At 41.0% G+C, this 20,016-nt stretch overlaps 1 protein-coding gene across 1 annotated transcript in view; it reads left to right on the top strand.

Moving 5' to 3' along the window:
• The window catches only part of TMEM232 (transmembrane protein 232), a 143,480-nt gene that overhangs the window by 55,052 nt on the left and 68,412 nt on the right, over positions 1-20,016 (top strand). Inside the window, exons 6-8 of the mRNA XM_019517248.1 lie at positions 5,673-5,772; positions 7,412-7,581; positions 14,718-14,875. Of these exons, the coding sequence (XP_019372793.1) occupies positions 5,673-5,772; positions 7,412-7,581; positions 14,718-14,875 (428 nt within the window). The remainder of the gene's footprint in view (positions 1-5,672; positions 5,773-7,411; positions 7,582-14,717; positions 14,876-20,016) is intronic.

Below are 20,016 nucleotides of genomic sequence, written 5' to 3'. Positions count from 1 at the left end.
GGTTCTCCCCAACACCCCTCCCCCCCTCCCCCCCCACATCCTTGGCCTGGGGTGAAGTTGCTGTCCCTGTATACCCATTTCCAGCCCTGTAACTAGGTTCAGTTTCCTATCTCAAGTATTTGGGCTTCCACCCCACACAGCCCACCATGTCGCAGACCCTGAAAGGGCTGTATGCTGAGTGCACCTGTAGCAACCCTGTGGCCTCCTATCCACCTCTATCAGCTGCATCAGCTCCTCCAGTGTACTCTGCCATCTATATGTAGACCCTTTCTGAATCCCCCCAAGTCCTCAACCAACTCCTACCCTTTGGCTGCTGGGTTGGCAGCAACTCCTTGGCTTCCTGGTTGGTTGAGTTCCTCCCTATTATCTCTCTGGCCAGCAGAAGTTCTGCTTGCAGTGGGAGGCAGGGCCAGACTTTTAATAGGCTGGAGGCCCACCTTCTGTAGTCACGTGGCTCAGCCCACAGGTGTTGCAGTTTCAGCTCAGAGCATCAGTTGTGCCTTCTCCCCTGCTGCCCTTTAACCTCTTGTGGGTTTTCCTGGCACACGTAGCTCTGCAGGTGGCCCCTGCCCTGCTTCCTACTTAACAGCAGCCCTTTGGTGCTAGCTCCCTACCTCTCAAGTAGCAGGGGTTAGGGGTGCCTGCTGCAGCTTCAATCTAGAAAAGCCAAGTACTGAAGCACTTAGGGGATGTTTTCTGCTCCTGGCTTGTTCCCTGCCTGAATCACACTACAGTACTTGGGTGCAGGAAAGCATATAAGTGCATATACCCTGCCCAGCCTTAGCTGGGTTCCAACATAGCACAGGGGAGGGGAAAGACTGGATGACTCTTCTGGGCATGATACACTGTCCCCACCTTCCCTGTCCCTGACAATTCCTGCCCACATTCATTTAGAAAAAAAAGACTGCAAAGCTCTAGGCTGCTCTAGGGACCCCTGGCATCCCAGGGCATCTTTACAAATGCTCCAGGGTTGTGGAGCGGGGTGGGAGGATGGACGTTTTAATTAGAGCAGCTTTCAGGAGCCTCTCTAATTAAAATGCCTGAAGCATCTTGTGTATTCAGCACTCCACACTTCAAAATGGTGGTGGGGGTACTTTAATTAAAGCTTGTTCAATGCGCTTTAGTTAAATGCGCTGCCATTTTGAAACACTGGGATGGTGAATAAATGTGAAGGTGACACTGTTGTAGCATTTTAATTAGATTAATTGAGTCTGCTCTGATGCTTTCTAATTAGAACATATCAGAAAAGGAGTTGGGCAAGTGTATACTGTGTTGACACTGCAGGCTCTTTGCTTCTCTGTTTGAACTTCTGTATAAGTCTATTTTTCTCTCAGGAAAACAAATCTGGGAGAGTTGTCTTGGATGATTTGAATGTGTATATGCAGCCTCTGTCACAGCCCAGAAACATAAAACACTATTTCTCATAAGCAAGAGTAATAGACTGCATTAGAGACTTGATTCCACACAACATGCATGTGGTGTACTGTTAATTAATGGGCTGGCTAGGGAGGATAGTGGAACCTGAGGGTTGGTAATAGAAATGGTTGAAAAGTTGGGGAAAAATACATCTAAAAGGGCTATTTCATAGCAATGAAAATATTTTTCAGAAATTTACCGCTGTTGATTAAATTTAGCTGTGAATATGCTGAAGTTTTTAAAGCGGTAAAATAAAGTGCAGTAGAGTCAGAAATATATATGTAATATATATGTACATTCAGATTGAATGGATTTTAACTAAAACCTTAAAATATGTTCACTTTTCAACTTTGTTCAATCCCAAAGAAGATTTTATTTCAGAAAATGGACAGTTGCTGCTGAAATTGTTTTTCAGCTGCAACAATGGTGAATGATTTATGGCGGTTGGTATTTAAATTAGTGGAAAGCTCCCTGAAATTTTCTCCATGAGGGCAATGCTGAGATCTGTGGCAAATTTATTGTGACAGGATCTCCACTAGAGTATGAATCCAGTAAACACCAGGAAAGGATATGGCATCTCTAAGAACGATCTGGGATCTGTAGCAGTGGTTTTATTTTCCTATGACTCAATAAGATCCTTGGACTTGTACTGTGCACATATTGTTTATTCTACAAGGGTTTAAGGGTTCCTGAAGTTCAAGTTCCATTTCCTTCTTTTACAACAAAAGTTGCCAGGGATACTGCGGATTTACCTTCTTGTAAGAAAGGTAATTGGGAGCTCTAACTACACACTGTAAGGGTTTCTTTTCAGTATTTACTCTTTGAAAACAGAAACTCCTATTCATTTTGTGAGATGAGGGTGGACGGATTTGTCCTCCAGTCTCTGCATAGACTTTGCAAGATTGAACAATTGGGTTTTTTGGCATCCTAACAAAGTATTACCCATCCAGCAAATCACCTGTAACTTTTAGGATTGTATAAGTGTAGAGATCGCCTCCCTCCCCCACCCCCCTTCAGCATACAAGTAATAATTTTCAAATAAATGTTAAACTACATCATAAAATCATAGAGAAGTAGGGCTGGCAGGGACCTCAGGAGATCATCTAAACCAACCCCCTGCCTGAGGTAGGATCATCCCAATCCCAATCATCCAGTAAAAATCCATTATATAACCTCTTAGAAAAACTGCACAGTTAACCCTGACACAACATCAGATGTAATACTCTAACCTTTCTAAAGCAGGAGGACCACTATGGCCAACATACTGCTGCTGTAAAGATTGTTAATATATGTTCAAGAGATCCCAAGAAGGGGGTCATGCCCCTTGCTACTGGAGAAGGCAAAAACCCCACAGTCCATACCAATCGACCATGGGATAAAATTCTCTCTTAACCCCAAATATGGTGATCGGTCTGACCCGGAGTGGAAGGGAACACCTTCTAGTCAGGAACATCTGACTTCAAATCCCAGCAGGAGCATTGTCACTTCCCAGCCCCAATCCCCAGCCTTGGCTGCAGCCAATCCCCAGTGCCTCTGAGGAAGGCTTAAAAAAGTCCTGATATTTAGCAGCCTGAGGGGGATGGAGGAGAGAGGGAGTGGGGGACATCCCTCCTGGCCCCATGTGGCAAGCAGTAAAGCCCAGAAGCATGGGAAATACTCATAGTAAAACATAGGCATAGCTATGCCTAGAGCATCCCTGACCAGTGGCTGGCTAAAGTCTTCTTAAACACCTCCAGTGATGGTGAAATCACAGCTTCCCTAGGCAGCCTATTTCACTGTCTAGCTCTTTCAGCCTCTCCTTGTACTACTTGCCTTCCAAGACCTTTATCATTTTTGTCACCCACCTATGGATCCTCTCTAACTTCCATATCCCTTTTAAAATGTGCAGCCCCAAACTGCACACACTGCTCTAGATAAGTCCTCATCAGTGCCAAGTAGAGAGGCACTGTCACCTCCCATGTCTTGCATCTAATGCTCCCATTGATGCATTCCCAAAACTACATCTGCCTTTTGTGCAGTTGCATCACACTGCAGACTTGCGTTGAGTCTGCGATCTACCAAGACTCCCAGATCCTTCTCTGTAGTTCTGCCAAACAGCCAGGAGTCACCCATTTTGTATTTTTATTACTTTTCCTGAGGTGCAGCACCTTGCATTTGTCAGCATTGAACTTCATCCTGTTAATTCCAACCCAGCTTTCCAATCTGTAAGGATATTTCTGACATCATTTCACTTTCCATCCCTGAAAGTGAAAACAAGTTAGGTGCGAAGTATCCCGAGCCTGGGAGAAGCCAGGCCAGTGACCATACCCCACATCTGCCCTAGCCTTGTCCCTTGGTATACAATGACACTTCCTCCTATCAGGTACTTCACTCTGTATCATACAAGGAGAGGTAATGTGGGTGCAATAGCAGCTGGTTTTAAGGCATGTCTGCACTGCCTCTTTGTTGAAACTGGGAGTGCTGCCAAGAAGCATGCCCTGCCCACTTGTTCCCACTGGCATGCATCAGAGCTCAGATACTGAACATCACAGCAAATTTACCACAGACCTAAGCATGCGCCAAGAAGCACATCTGAGACGAAGGCCAAGCATGGCCCTGGCTGTATCAAACCAGTTACACTGCCTAATTTTTAGGCACTGGGGCATATGAGGAGGAGCAAGTGGGCAGGATTACTCTGTGGAGCTCCTGGATTCATCACAGTCTTTCTGAAATGAAACCCAAAAGTAGCTACATGGGCCATAGTGGACCAAAGAGTGGCATAGCAGTAGAGAGATCCAGGAGCACTGGAGAAGTGAGGAAAGGAGGTGGACTAACAGCATGGTTCTGGAATAAAAGCAGAGATGTCCTTAGTGGAAGTTCTCATTTTACAATTCCAGGACTCTAGAGACCTTTGCATTTTAAAAGCTGGTCTCCCAGTGGCCCCAAAACTGTATAAGACCAAGAGAAATACAAGAATGTTCTTTCTGATTAACAGCCTAGTAGGATTTTTCTACTTACTTAAAACACTTTGTGCTGTTTCAATATTCCAAATAAAATGTTTTCTCCTTTACTCTCTGGCTGGGAGTCTGGCCAGAAGAAAGACAGATGCTTCAATGTTTTGCTTTTTCCAAACCTTTTCTTTAGAACAAATTCTCTTGGTTTTGCCTGTATTCATGAGCTTTGATCTGGGAAGAGAAGAAAAATCAAGATTTTCAAAATAAAACATATCCATTTTTTTTCTAGTTACTGCCAGTATTCTCTCTTTAGACATGGCTTTTGTCACATACACTTGGCACAGTAAAGATGATTGCTCTACCTACGTCTTGCTCAGGGGTCTTAAATGGAGCCCTTGTTTTGATTCAATATATTCCGTACTGAATCTTTAGCTAAATCCAACTGCAATACATTCAGTTCCAAAAAGAAATAAAGCTGTATCCTCCAGCTGCTCCAGGGAGTCTAATTATTCTGACATTTTGTATTTGACTGAAATTTTGGCGAGAGGGGAAAAATATGTTTTTGTTTAAATTATTTTCTTTAACAATGTCTGTATGAAGTCTATTAACTTTTTTCGATCCTTTTCACTTGGTTTATACCTTTTTCAGCCCCTATCAGCTTGACAAGTATATTATTAAACCACTGTCCAAATCTGTAAGCCATCAAATGTACTATCTAAACCTATAGTGGCAGAACGGACATTACTACAGTGTGCATGCATTTCACACAGGGCCTCCTTGATGAAGTTCCTATACTCTGCCACTTCTGTTTTCAGGGTCTCTTGCTATATTGAAAAAGATAAGGGCTCCCCTGTTGTCCCAACTGGCATTTTTGCCAGTCATCATACCATGTTATGGGTTTTCTTATGTTTTTGTTTCCTCAGATAAGTTGAACCCCCAACAAATGCAGTCTTAGTTTACCAAAATGTGTTTTTTCTCCTTACAAAAAAAGCTTTAGTGACTCAAAGTCCCTTACTAGTCCTAACCGCTTAGAGTAAAAACCTATATAAGTGCCAAGATATTACTATTCATTTATTATCATAAATACACACTGAATGACACACATTAAAATTATTCATTAGTCATAAAATCACTATATGTGTAGAGTGTAAATATGTATGGCCCAATTTAGCATTCCGGTTTTCTCCCGATATAATATAACAGAGCTATATCACTATGTAGTTGGAGGATGACAATGGTGTAGCCCTGTAGACTAGAATGTCATCTGCATATTTACTGTAAGTGTTATGAAGAAAGCAATAATATTTTTACTTCTTTTGTCAGGTTGGATTTTTGGTTTTTTTAAGGCTCCTTGTTTTTCATTTGTCTGGTCAATTGGAGGTTTCTGAAGAACAGATAGATGGGCTTCAAATAGGATTAAATGGTAGAGTATTACGTATTTTCTATATAGGGAAAATTTCTTGAAAAATACCCTTTAACTACTTGGGAACTGTAAATAAGCTAGGAATCAGTTTTGTTAAATGAGGTATATAGTGAAAGTCATATCTATAAGTGAAAAGGAAGAAAAAAATCAGAACAACTCTGCACCCCTGACTTACTAAATGCAAGTTAGTCAATATAGTCTCAGGGCATGTGCCAAAAATTTCCTGTATCTTGTGATTTTTAAGCCTATTGACTGGTCTCAATAGATATTGCAGTATATGTAGAAATGCTGAAAATTTAAAATGAAGTTGAATCAAATCAACTTATTTAAATCCTCTTTGGAATTTGATTGATGTTAATTACTCATGAAATCCACACACAAAGCTTTCTTAGATATTACCATATATTTTAGGTGATGAAAGGTCATTGCTATAAATAGAAAAAATCGACATTGCAAAATCCTTAAGTATCTAGGGTACTGTAGTGACATATAATCCAATCCTGTAAGGTGCTGAAAACCTTATTCAGGGTGCTGAGTTCCTAGAACTGACATTGACCACAATGGGGAGGGAGGGTGCTCATAGACTTAGGCTCCTATTTATTTATTTATTATGCCAGCACTGCTGATAAAACAGACCTAATGACAGGCATTCATATTATATTTCAGAGTTTTTTGACTTTACATATGCTGGATGCAGTGAATCAGTAGGCTGTTGCTGTAGTAAGACTGCAGAGGCATTGCAGTCTTGCTACTATCATTGGTTGTCATGGCCACAAGTAATACACAAAATGAAGAACAAAGAATCAGATGTTTAAAAAAAAATGATTACCCACTTTTTCCCCACTAGTGTACCTTTCCTAGTAGTGTACCTTTTTATATTACAAGCTTTGTCCACAGTGGTCTATTACAGACAATGTATAAATACAATAATAGACATCTTCACAATAGAACTTCCTGTACCTGCCATTCTTAAAGTAGTACTTACACTGATACGCAGTGTCCAATATCTTGGTTTACAGGCAGTCATACCTTCTTTTAGGCAACCACTGAGGTTATGTCCTCTCACAAAACCCTCTCTTTCAAGCAACTGAATACATGAAATTAAATCTCTTCTATGTCAAATAACAGGAATCAAACCACATTTGCATTATAGATATCAGCATATGAATGCTAAATATGAAACTTCAAGTATTATCAAATGACAAAATATTTTGAGAAAAAAGTTACGCTTTTGTTTAGGAAAGTTAAGTTTGGTTTGCCAGCAGTTAGCCAAAAACACATAGTTACTGAATAACTGACATAACAAGAGAGATTTCACATTGTGATTCATTATCACCTGGAAGCCTCATAGTTTTGTTCAGCATTAGCCATAGTTAATTAGGAACTCAGTCATCATGGTAGACTTCAGTTGTATGTAGTTTGTGGGTTATGTAAGTTATTAGCTATGAATCATACTTGTAGTATTTTGTCATACCACAAGAGGTCACACAATATTTATAAATCTACCCTGTGGTAAATTTGATAGTGGTCTATCAGTAAAATAGTAAAGGGAAATCTCATATAATAAGTAAAAGCCAAACAAAACACATTGTAAAACAATAATAAGATAATATTCACCAAATTATTTTTCATGCCATAGCATTTTCACTTTGTGAACTACGGTACTCATCATTTCCAAACCTCTTCCTGGCTGTGAATTTTATGCGGGAGTCTGGAGAAACCATATGTGGTGCTGTGGTACTTTCTGAATCATTATCAGGATCTGATGTAAGCTTGGAAGGAAAACAGGATCAGACTCTTCTTGGCACGGTGGGTAACATAATCGGATGATGTATGATGCATCAGATAGGATTACTGTGATCAAATAAGCATGCCTGGCAGTTCTGTGAAAATTATTAAAGCTGAGCTTAACTGGACAAATTGCCAATAGTACAGTAAAATGATAAACAGAATAGACTTTAATTTGGAGAGATTGCAGTCTGGATTTGTAAGACAGATCCTTTCATGAAATCACCACCCACACTTTTAATACAATTAATTGTCAGTGTAATTAACTACTACAATTGGAAGAGTCCCCTTTACACATTCCATTTTTAGGACAGCTTTAACTACTGCTCACTCTTTCAAACTGTGGTTGGGAGGGGGGAAAGGGGTTCATGCATATCCCTCCTCTGGCAACACAGCACTTGAGTGAACCATGCTGCCATGGGGGGAAAGGCTACAGATCAGGGAAACTAGAAATAGCTGGCTTTCTACCAGGCTATCCTGAGATGTAAAGGTTTCCCTATAGGATCCTGGGGTGTCAGCATAGTTGGATCACTATGTTCCCTGTTTGCCTTCAGCAGCCCCAAGCCTCCCCCCCCCCCAGGGATTAGGCATCAAAACTTCTGTGCAATGGGCCATGAAGAATTTTTTTGAGTTAATTTTCTCCTCTGGCTGTTTTTTCTGTAGTAGGGGATGATACAGCCATACTTATTTGATACACAATAACCTATCATTGATATGATTAAAAACTGCCTAATTATGTGTCTAGCTCACAGGCTGTTAATACTTCAAAAGAGCTGATGTAGTCTCAGTTAGATAAACAATATTTCTTGTTCCTTTCTCTTTACTTAGTCATGTACTTACCTGAGAGAGAGTAACAATGTCTGAAAAATAACCAGCACCATTTCTGGTTTTTTCCTCCTAACCCAAATAAAAATAGTGGTCATGATACTAGTTTATTTTAGGTCTTAAATAAAGTTTCCACCCAAGAGCCTTATAGTATGTTTTGAAGAGGTTAAGTATTAGCTCCATTTCACAGGTGGAGAAACTGAGGCACAAAAAAGTGAGGACTCACATTTTCGCCTAAGTGAAGTGCTTAGAACAAGCCTGTTCAGCAAGTATGCTCCTGAGTGACTTTTCCAGGGTCACAAAGCTGAACTTCATTAAGATAATTATGATGTTGTTTGTGGCAGAGCCACGTGAACTCTTATAAGAGCAATGGCCCTTAAACATGAAAAGAAAATATTTAAATTTTTTTTTAAAAACATGTATCCAGGGCTGTAGCCACTTGCATGTATACTTTTTTGGGCAGAGGAATGGTGTATGCAGTGGTTGTCAATATTTTCAGTCAGGGCACCCCTCCACAACTTTTTCAAAGGTGGCATTACCCCAGTTGAGAACCACTGTTGTATTCAACTTGCCTCAGTGCTTCTGAGCTAGGTGATGCTTTTCTATGCATCTGATTCATAGCTAGACTTGGAAGCACCGTGGTCATGCACTTACTACTCTTGCATTAGGGGTCTCAGAGAAAAGTGCTGGTGTTCAGTACATAGAGAAAAACGAAAGGGAAAATAATCATAATGAAGTATTTAACCAATCTCTTCAAAGCTGACTTCTTCAAAAATAGGAATTGTTCCTGTAGTTCAGATTTCATCATGAGAAACATAGCAAACCAATCCTAACCATAGCAGCCAACCCTCTCACAGAAGCACTTGGAGAGAAGAATGAGCTTCACAGCATGGCCTGACAGTCACTAATCTGGGCTCCCTCAGAACAAGAAGTGTGGGTGGGTAATAAACATCTGATAGGAAAAGGGTTTTTATCAGTTAGGAGTGGGGCGTTGAGACAGATAGAAAGTAGGAGAGTGGCACATCCTACAAGCCTTATGTCAGGACAAGCCTGCAGAAGAAGATCTTTAATAAAACCCACTGTGAAGATCTTTACAGACTGAATGGGACAAGTTAAATTAATCCTCTACTTAACAGGAAGACAATGTAAAGAAGAAAGAGTAGCTGTAATATGATTGTTATTGTTTAGGCCCTCAAGCTGTGTTTGCACAGCTTTCAAGCAATGGGGATATGCTGGTAGAAGCCTTGGTAGGAAAAGAATGTTAAGTATTGAAACACCTGGGCATTGGGTGGTGTATGGCATTTATGCAAGAGTGTGATTATAAAAGTAAAAGTAGAGTGTCCACAAACTGCATGGCTAGAAAAAAGATGTTGGTAATTTATTTTTAGTGTTGCACCACAGGGGCTAGAGACAGGCATTCAAAAAGCCTGAGCCTAAATTGAGTAAATCTTTGCAATTTAGTTTAACCCATGAGCTTGAACCGATTTACAAGTGGAGAGACATTTACTTTTGAATCAAGAAATGCAGGCATATGTCTGCAGCGGCTCAGGCTAGAAGTCGGGGGGCACTAGAGCAAGCCCTTCCTTCCTTTCTTCAGTGCTGAGCTGAGGGAGGCGGGGCGGGCACGGCTAGGTCTGGCAGTATTCTACTATTAGGGAGTGTTTTAAACCCCCACCTTGGTTTGCACAGCCTCCACCTGGAGTTTGCCTGGTGGGAGAGGGGAAAACAGCCCTCACCAGGCTTTCCTGGTTTGCTGGTCAAGGGGCGGGAGTGTTGCCAGACCCCAGTCCCCGGCCCCTGGCTAGCGCTCTGAGGCAAGGGGGATGGGGCAGAAAGGACTGCTTGCATGTAGTGCGTGCATCTGTTGATGATAGTGAGCTTTTCAATCTCCTTCTGTTGCTTTATCATACTGTCTACAGCAAACTGACAGGCAAGGGAGCCAGCAGGGAACTGATAACACAAAGTTTGTCAGTACATCGAGAAAACAAAATCCTCTCTCATTACTTCAAGCTCTTCTTAAACAAGTTTTTTTCAAGGAAGGAATGGAGGGACATTACCAGCTGACCTGTTGATTAGCACCAAAAAGTCCTAAGCAGACACTGTTCTGTCTGCCTTTGTCTTAGTGAAATTGGAGACACGCACATACAGACATCTCTTAGCATTAGCTAGCATAGGATTGACGTGACCATGACCAGATGCTGGCTACGGTCTGTGCAGATGGGGTCTGTGCTGTTGGGGTGCAGGAGGATCCCTGCTTGAGCAGTGAGCTATGAGTGTGTGTGGGATAGGGGGAAAACAGGAGATGCTGCTGTGCCTGCAGTCCCCCAGCCCCTTCTCAGCCAGCTGAAAGAGTGATAGTGCTCTAGCTAGGAAAGAGAGGAGTGGGGCCAGCCCTGCTCTCTGAAGCAAGCAGCCCAGCCCAGGGAAAAGCATGCTGGGATGCTGGGGGACTCTGATTTAACCTAAACCAGGAAGGGGTCTGGGACAGAAGTTCCATAAACCGGTTTGACCCAAATCAGTTAAATCTGATACTGCATTCAACTAGGATTATCTTAAATCAGTTTCGACCATTTTGAAACTGGTTTATGTGCACTGAACTTACGTTCTGCTTTAGGTTTAAACCAGTTTCTGATCACTTAAACCAGTTTATGTGTAACTTCTGTCCCTAGCCAGGGAGGCACAGTCTAAACTTACAGACCAAAGAGGAAGGGGGGTGGGGGTTAAGCCCAAAATGGCTTTATGTCACCATTTGTTCCCTCCTGATTCTTGATTAGTTCAGGGGCCAAAATGTAGGTGACTCAGAAATGCTAGCTAAGTTATGACAGTCCCAGCCAAACTGCCCATAGGTAGCAGCGTCATACAGAAGTGCAATAGCAGTGCTACTACTATCCCTGCTAGAAGCACCACCCAAACAAACCCCCTACCCTACAGCTTTCAGAAAAGGCTTTGTAGTTTCTATGTTAGGGGAATAACCCCACCAGCCAGATGCTGACTTGGTGGTACTTTTATGCTGCTGCAGCTATAGCCTGAAGGAAAAATCCTTCCCACCCTTTGTTATTGCATTCAACATGTGAAAATGATACCATCATTTTAATTAGGCTAATTAATTCTGAACAAGTTTCCTCAATGAACGAGGAGAGAAAATAAAAGAGAACCTTCTCATAACAATGACCTCTGCTCACTAATAAGAAATAAGAAACTCTTAAAATACGTGGATCATTAAAGGAAGAAACCAAAGAGGAGGGATGAAAGAAAGAGTGCTTTGGTGCCCAAACCACCTCTATCCTTTCTTTCACTCATAGAAAGTTTAGGGATTTGAAAAGTTTATACCGTGTAATTTAGCAGAATGATAATCTATTCCTAACTTTTGTTTTTTATGAAAAAGAATTGTTACAGCCTTCAACAACATTACTTAGTATTTAAAGGAATCTCCTCTGAAAATCAGGTGTCTGAGGCTTTTGAATGCAGTCAATCTTTCTGACACTGCTGCTAAGAAATTATAGACAATACACACCTACATGTTTCAGCAGCAGATTGCAGAAGCTTCTTCTATGTCTATTTTTATTTTCCTTATTTCAAGGTCTGCTGTTCTTTGTCATAGCTATGAATCCCTAAATAAAAGTAACAGAGCAGAAAGGATTTTAGAAACATTAGACAAGTTAGGAGCAGACAGCTAAAACATATCCTGATGGTGATTCAATTAACAAAGCTTAGTTTCTACTAAATATCTAAGCACACAGTTTAATACATTATCCCCCAAGGTTTACTGAATCAAGCAGTAGGGGCCCTCAAGCATCCTCCAAGAGGTGAGGATGAATGCTAGCTCCTTTATGGGAACTCTGGCTAATTTTAAAAAACAATTCCAGTCCACAGCCTGTTCCCTGAGTTTGCTAAGTCTCCTACTCACACACAGCTATGCAGGAAACTTGCCACAAGCCTTAAGCTGAATTAACTTGCAGGCTCAGCATAGCCACCAATGAGGAAATTCATGCACCTGAGAAATCAAGAGCAGTAGAGTTGAAGGAGCAGTTTGCTCATTTACATTCACTCCCCTTCCTCTCCCCAGCAGCTCTCTGTCAGCCATGAAGCAAGTATTTTGTGAAAAGTTTTTTCCTATGAATATGTAGACTCATTGCAGAGCCTGCACTTGTGGATAAGGCCATAAAGTATTTTGTTCTGGACTGGGGCTTTCTCTTTGGACTGTGATTGCACTTTTATAACCATTTTGAATAATGAATATATATTACTTCAAAGTTATTTTCAAAACAAGCAGGGTTTGGACATTTATACCTATATCAAGAATGTTCAGAGTTATCCTAGTTTCATAGAGGGGATATTAGACCTCACAATTCAGGGGTACACCAGTCTCTTAAAATTACAAAGCAGATGAAGCTTCAACTGCAGGTGTGAGGTAAGGATTATGCTACATCTGCCTACTAAAGAGTTCTTTAAACTTCCTCTGAATCATCCTGGTGTGGGCCACTATCAAAAGACAGGAGCCAGAGCTAGATAGACCTCAACTCTGATCCAGCATGGCAGTTCCTTCTTTCAATATACATTATTTAAGCCAGGCAGCAGGAGTAGTCACACACTAATGCATAAATGATAGACATGAATAATTTTACAAGTAGGTTATTATAGAAGTTGATAAGGGTGTGTCTGTACTGCCTCTGCTGTGTGCTGTAGGATGCTACTAAGTACATCTACACATTAAATTAATTTGACTAAATAAACTCCAGTGCAGTTCTCACTGAAGTTTATTGCTCCTGGGCACAGTGTTTACATGTCTGCCTGGGACTGCAGTACGATGATTAGGGATAGCACAGCCCCAGCTGGTAGGGGGCCCCCTGGGGTCAGCTTGCCACCCCGGGGTTATTCCAACCTGGCTCAGTGTGCCGTGGAGGGGCTGGCTGGGACATAAAGGCACTTCAGTGAGGGGCTAGCCAGCAGGCAGCCCCCATACTGAAGCACAATTGTGCCCCAGCCAGCCCTATTGGTGTCTATATATGCAATGCAGTGGAGTAAATAACTCTGCCATAGGATAATACTTGTATCTGGCAGTACTAACCTATGGTGGAGTTAATTAGTTTACTCTGGCCTAATAGCTCCACACATGTAGACGGAGATCTTTTATTGTGGAACTAATTAGTCTCTTCCTCAGGAAATGTCTTCTGTAGATGCACCCACTGTGAAGCAACCCTTCTCACTCCTGCTTTACACACAGCAAATATCGGAAATGAGGCATCACAGAGCAGCACTGAGCCAATGCCAATATAGATGCCCAAGACAGCCCAAGTGGGGGCAGACATGCATTTGGTAGTGCTCTAAGTTAGCTACTTTACCTCATTTTCAGGAGTTAGCATATGTGGAGCAGGAGCATATAGATGGGTTTAGTTCATGCAGCATTCCCAAGAGTGGCACACAGGCAACTCAAGTGAGTGTATAAAACTCCTTATGCACCAGTCAGGTTCACTTTGATGAATCATTACAAATCCAATCTGAAGGTTGCTACATTGTTATGGAGTTCTACTGAAGTCAGAAGGACTCCAACAAAGGAAGATAGGTCTGCACTAGCATATCCTGTTTCATGTGTGGTTCTTTAAGTCAACACTCCACGCCTCTTGATATGTAATATACAGTACACAAACACGCGCACCCCCCCATACGTACATACAGACATACATACTATAAAATGAGTAGAAATCCACACCTATAGTCTGGCTCTGATCCTATAATCTGATAAGTGGAGGTGAAGACTTGCATTTACGACAAAGTTCTGTTCAGAATGCAGTACTGGAGGCCTTACTCATTTACAATTTTCTATGAAAGTTCACCAGTTCAAAGGGTTGATGGACATAAAACCTCAAACTACTGAACTTGTACTTTTGTTAATAGTCAAGAATTGTTAATAGTCAAGAATCAATGAAGCTGTATGTAATGCCAGACTAAGATTTTCTTTTCATAAATCCCTTTTCCAAATGGAGCAAAATCCCAGCAGAGCAGTTTATGTTGATATAATTGCTGTAAAACAAGCTTAACTGTAACCATATAAGTAGGGCCCCTTATATTAATTATATCAAGAAAAACAAATTTGGATGGTGACGGCTTTAGAATACAGAAAAAGCCAGAGAACAAAACAAGAGCTCTTCTGATGACTATATTCTGAGATTTTGGGGGACATTGTGTGAAAGATACTAGATACATTTGTAGTACTGTGTTTTATAAAATAATAAAATGCTAAGCAAAATTCAAAGACTAACTTTTTAATCCAGTACCTCTTACCTATGCATTTCACATCAATTTTCTTTTATTTTACCCCAAATTTTGACCAGACAGTTGAATTAGAAGTTGAACAAAAAGAATTCAAGATTCAGTCCTTTCTTTGGCATTGCCTTGTTGCTTGGGTATGTGTAAACAACAACTCTTCACAACTAGATGAAGTGCTCCAACATCTTCTGCTCCATAAGGAAGAGCTCTGCCAAAAAAACTGGTAAGGATACTCTAACAAATCTGACATAATTCTTATAGAAACAACCTTTGTGTTTAAATGTTAACTGCCCCTAAATTGCCCATGAAAAAGATGTATAATCTCAGTACCCAAAGCAGAAGCAATTTATGCACTTTGTATGTCTTCATTTTATCAATAAATTGTTCCTACCTTTTTTGCTAGCAGCACATACATATATTGTTCCAGTTTGAGTTTATTAAATTAAGTTTGTTATTGATAGGAATTTCAGTCCAGCATTTTAAGATGCCAAATAGTTAAACAACAGACATGAAGTATACCATCCTTCAGGGAAATGTACCAAGCTTTGATTTTTGCATTCCATACTTCTCAAGTGTAACAAAAGCTAATCTCGAATTATTAAAATTAATTTTGAACTGGAATGTTTTCTTGAATGTTTCTGTAATTTAATCAAGTAGGTAAAGTCAAGCTTTATATTTGGGTTTCATTGAGCGAAGTTACAATTTGAAATGACCAACTTTAAGTAATTAATGCCTCTGTCACTCCCCCACCTGCCTCTTCCCACAAGTGATAGTAGGTACGTGCTCATTCATAAGAAAAAAATCTAGAGAAAAACAAAAGAAACTACTACATGAAAATCAGAGGCATGGGATATTTATTCCCAGTTTTTCATTGGGGCTGTACAACCTCTAGTAAAATGCAATATTGAAAATAAGAACAATCTGTTACTTTTCATGTTTGTGGGCAGTATGCCTTGTAGTTGTGCGGCAGGGTTAATTGTGTAGTTTTAGGAGTAGATTAGACAAACATTTGTATGGCATAGTGATGATCCTGCCTTGATCCTCCTGAGGTTCCTTCCAGTCCTACTTTCCTATGATTCTATATCTAATTATTCTTGTTCCTGAGCTTTACTATACAAGGGGCTAAAGAAAAGAAGGTTTACATGAATAGAATCACGCAGAGGAATGCCTGCTCACGCTATAACTCAGCTCACAAACAAAAAAGGTATAAACTCTGCCTCCTCAGAGTGAATTATTAGTGCATTATATAAATTGATCTAAGCAGCAAATGTATTGGTTTGCAGATGTAGGGGCTTGGTTTGGCATCTCTACATAATAGTAGAATCCCAGGTATAATGTAATTATGATGCTGAGCAAATGGTCAAGTAATTTAACTTTTAGTCAATATGATGCATAAAGCCCTCACAGCTATCTGTTTTCAGAAGTAATGGAGCAGTGGGCATGTCTACATGTGCACACTTACGGTGCAGAAACCAAAAGTACTGCGCAGTATGGGTGTATGTCTACACGTGCATGCCCATACTGCATAGCAAATATGGTGACTTATGCTGACTTGAGCGTAAATTTGATACCTGTACCACGCAGGTATCAGATTTACACTTGATTAATTACTGCAGAGTAATGCGCGTGTAGACACCTTACAGTAACACTGTGTGTATGGAGATACTTGGGACTAACTTTAGTCCCAAGTCAGTCCACGCACAGCGTTAATGCTCCTTAATGCCTGAACATGTAGATGCTGGTTTATTCCTATTTGCTGCACAATATTTTACTGTGCAGAAAATTTAAGCTGGTGTAAATGGACATGTAGACACACCCAGTAAGAACTGAAGACAACTGCTAGCAAAAAAAGCGGAAGTCAGACACTCTGTCCCACACCATGGGCATGTCTACAAATGATGAAGTAGGGCCTATGAAAGTTCATGCCTCTCTGAACCAGTCTGTTTCTGAGGTGCCACCTTGCCTTACTTTCTGCTTGACTTCAGACTTATATGGCTAACTACCAGTTTCCCTGGCTTTATGTGTGTTCTGTATGTGCAAATTTGCTCTTATGCAATGACCCTTTTTATACCAAAAATTCAATATATGCAACATAAATTCATTCATATGTGATCTATGTGGTGGAAGCCCACAGTCAGCTGCTTTGTGTGGTGCATTGTGGGAGTGATGCACACCAAAATATAGTCTCCTGTGTGGATCTGTGCTCCTCACTCATTGTCTGCCACAAGTGTTTCTGTAGTTGCCATCCCCATTATGATAATATTCACTACCACCCTGTCCTTGTGTGTACTGTCTGCTGTTGGTGAGTACCAAATTGTCTTCTAAAAGTAGTAGAAGCGGATATGGGGGTCAGTACAGTCGAGGGCTTGGAATGTATCCCTATTTGTTACATTCTAAAGTGGGTTCCCTTTATGTGAATTTGAGTTATGTGCTGTTTTCCAGGAACTCATGTACAGCATAAAGCAAGGGAAACCTGTATCTCTCTCTCTCTAAAATTAGTGATATATAAAATTTACAGTATTTTCTCATATCCATATTTAGTACTTTAGGACTAGAAGGCATTTTTTATCAGTTTTAATTGATTACTTGTTTGAAGCTACTAATTGAAATGGAATCTATTAGGATGTTTAATCAGTATGTGTCAGATTCTATACCACCGCTTAGACATGTAAGTGGACTTAGGCAACTAAGTGCAGTTCTATTCTGAAGAAGAATGTCTTGCATTTGAAAGAAATCCTTGCCTCCTGTATTCTATTCCACCCCACTCAAGTCTCTGAAAAACTGTTAAGACAAAAGATGAGTGGGTTGTCTTCCTCCTTCCTGCTTTTTTGTGACATAATCTTAAGGGCAAGATGATGGATGGCATGTTACAAAGTTCATGCATTAATGGATCTTCATGGACTTAAATAGGGTGGAACAGAATCACACCTGAGGCACTTAAGTCCACTTAGATGTCTCATATGTGGAATAGAACCTAGCCCTACCATAGCATAATTCAGCTGGGTGACTAGGGCACCAGCCCAGGACACCAATTTAGGAGTGGACGCAAAAATAGCAGGTGCTACTGCTGCTCTTCTGACTACCCAGGGCACAGAACTGCCCACTTATATCTCTTGCCCTTCCTGTCCATAACTTTAAGGAGTTTCTGTGCCTTTTATTTCTGTTTATTATTTGTATGTGATAGTGCCTATCACAGGCTAAAGGCAATCAGGACTTGTAGCAAAGATGGTATCTTTTATTAGACCAACAAGATTTTTCCAAAAAAAGGTCTTTAATTGCAAGCTTTCAGGCACAAACAGCCTTCATCAGGCATTGGAGAAAAGATTGTAAAAGTTCTCCTACCCAGGAGTGGTAAAAGTTCCCAGGAGAACTTTTACAGTCTTTTCTCCAGTGCCTGATGAAGGGTGTTTGTGCCTGAAAGCTTGCAATTTAAGACATTTTTTGGAAAAATCGTGTTGGTCTAATAAAAGATATCATCTCTACTGCGAGTCCTGATTGCCTTTTCTTCTAGACCAACATGGCTACAACCTGGATACCTAACACAGGCTATGCACTTTCCAGACTTTCAAGAAAAGATAGTCCAGGCTTTGAAGAGTTCATAGTTTAAAGACAGACAAGTGGTTAAGGGAAAGAGAATAATGGATTGAGATTTTTAATGAGTCAGCTAGTTTCAACAGAATGAAATAGTTTTTACTTAAATAAGTGAAAATTGGCTTAAATATATAATCATTCAACTCCACAATTTGGCTGTTTTTCATGTATGGTTTAACTGCCTTTTTGTAAGCACTCAGTCCTCAAGGAAAATGGCTAAGCCTGAGTTGTTTTTCTCTCCTTTTTTTTTTGCCTGTGAAGTGTAAAAGCTTAAATTTGCTATCCAGCTACTGCTGCAGTAAAGCTTCCTTTTAACTCTACCCTACAGAGCTCTCCCATTTTCATTTTATTCCCCCAAAGGTTTTTGGTCTCAAGTTTTTACAAATTACAGTAAATTAATTCAGAATTGTGTTTGTAAAGCAGAAATGGTCCACTGAATTTTAGAGAAAGGAATTTCAGCTGCTTTTTATGTACAGACCTCTTCTTAAGAGAGCAATCGTGTTTATGAAGAACAGTCCCTCCCTATCATGATCCTACACTATCTCTATGGCAACTGTGGTACTTATTCAATTTATATGTGTATTTAACAGCATTAAGATCAAATGAGTTTCCCTTTCTCCTTTCTAAAGCATTTCTCTATTCTCTTGAGTTTGTCTATGTACAGTTAATAAACATTTAAACTGAACTATTTTTCCTTTCCTTCAAGAAGCCCTTTGCTTCTCATTACCCTCTTCTTTGCTGCTTCAACTCTCTACTAAGCAGTCTGTTCCTCAGCACTTCCTCTCCTAGTTCTGGTTCTCCTGATGACTTTTGTTCCACAAGCAGCATGAGGCTCTTTGCTAGCTGGTAGATACAGGGTCCTCTTCACTCTCCTGTTAGTTACAACATTCCTTGCTTAAGGCTTCCTTGTCCTGCTTTTCTTTCTTACTCTTGACATTGTTATAAGTAGCTAGTAAGGAGATAGTGCTCAACAGATTAAAAACAGTGCCTAGAGCACACTGGGTACATAAAAACATACAGAGAGATTAGAGAGAGGTTAGATTATGTTAAAAATGGCCACCCGATTTAACTTACTTCCCCCAGGTGCACTTAGATTGACCTAACTAGGGGTTTAGGTGCAAACTGTACAGAAGTTCAGATCAGTCTAATAATGGCTGACCTGATCTCAGCTAATGCTACCTTGGAAGCAGTCTAACTTAGATCGGGTCTGGTAAGACCGATCTAACTGAATTTTTGTAAAGATCCCAGCACAGCCGCGGGACTAGGAAAGCGCAGCTGCTGGTCCTAGCCCCGGGGTGGGCAATTATTTTGGGTGGAGGGCCGCTTACTGAGTTTTGGGAAGCCATCAAGGGCCGCATGACAGGCATCCAGGGGCAGATAAATATTAATTTTCTAAATTTTTTAGAGTCCCTGCGGGCTGGATAGAATGGCCTGGCAGGCCAAAATCCGGCCCGCAGGCTGCATTTTGCCCACCCTGTCTTAGCCCCAGGACTATGCTTTCTCTACCCAGTCCCTTGGCACCAGACTATTTGTAGCCCCCCAGCCCCTCCACCCACCCCCAGACGAACATCCATCCCTGGTAGACCAGTCGGACCACCCCCCACAGCCCTCCAAACCCACTCATCCTGCAAGCTGCTCCCAGTGCTGGTTTTACTGGTATTTGCCAGTGCCAGGAGCCAATAGAAGTCAGGGTGGGGGGAGGGATAGGCAGGATGGGGGGTAGGTTCCTCATGGGAGTTGTTCAACTTTGGGGAGCAGTTGTCTTGAGAGTGG

This window comes from Gavialis gangeticus, unplaced genomic scaffold (genome assembly GCF_001723915.1).
Source record: "Gavialis gangeticus isolate Ggan-Ray unplaced genomic scaffold, GavGan_comp1, whole genome shotgun sequence".
NCBI lineage: Eukaryota > Metazoa > Chordata > Crocodylia > Gavialidae > Gavialis > Gavialis gangeticus.
This window is presented reverse-complemented; position numbering and strand designations above follow the sequence as displayed.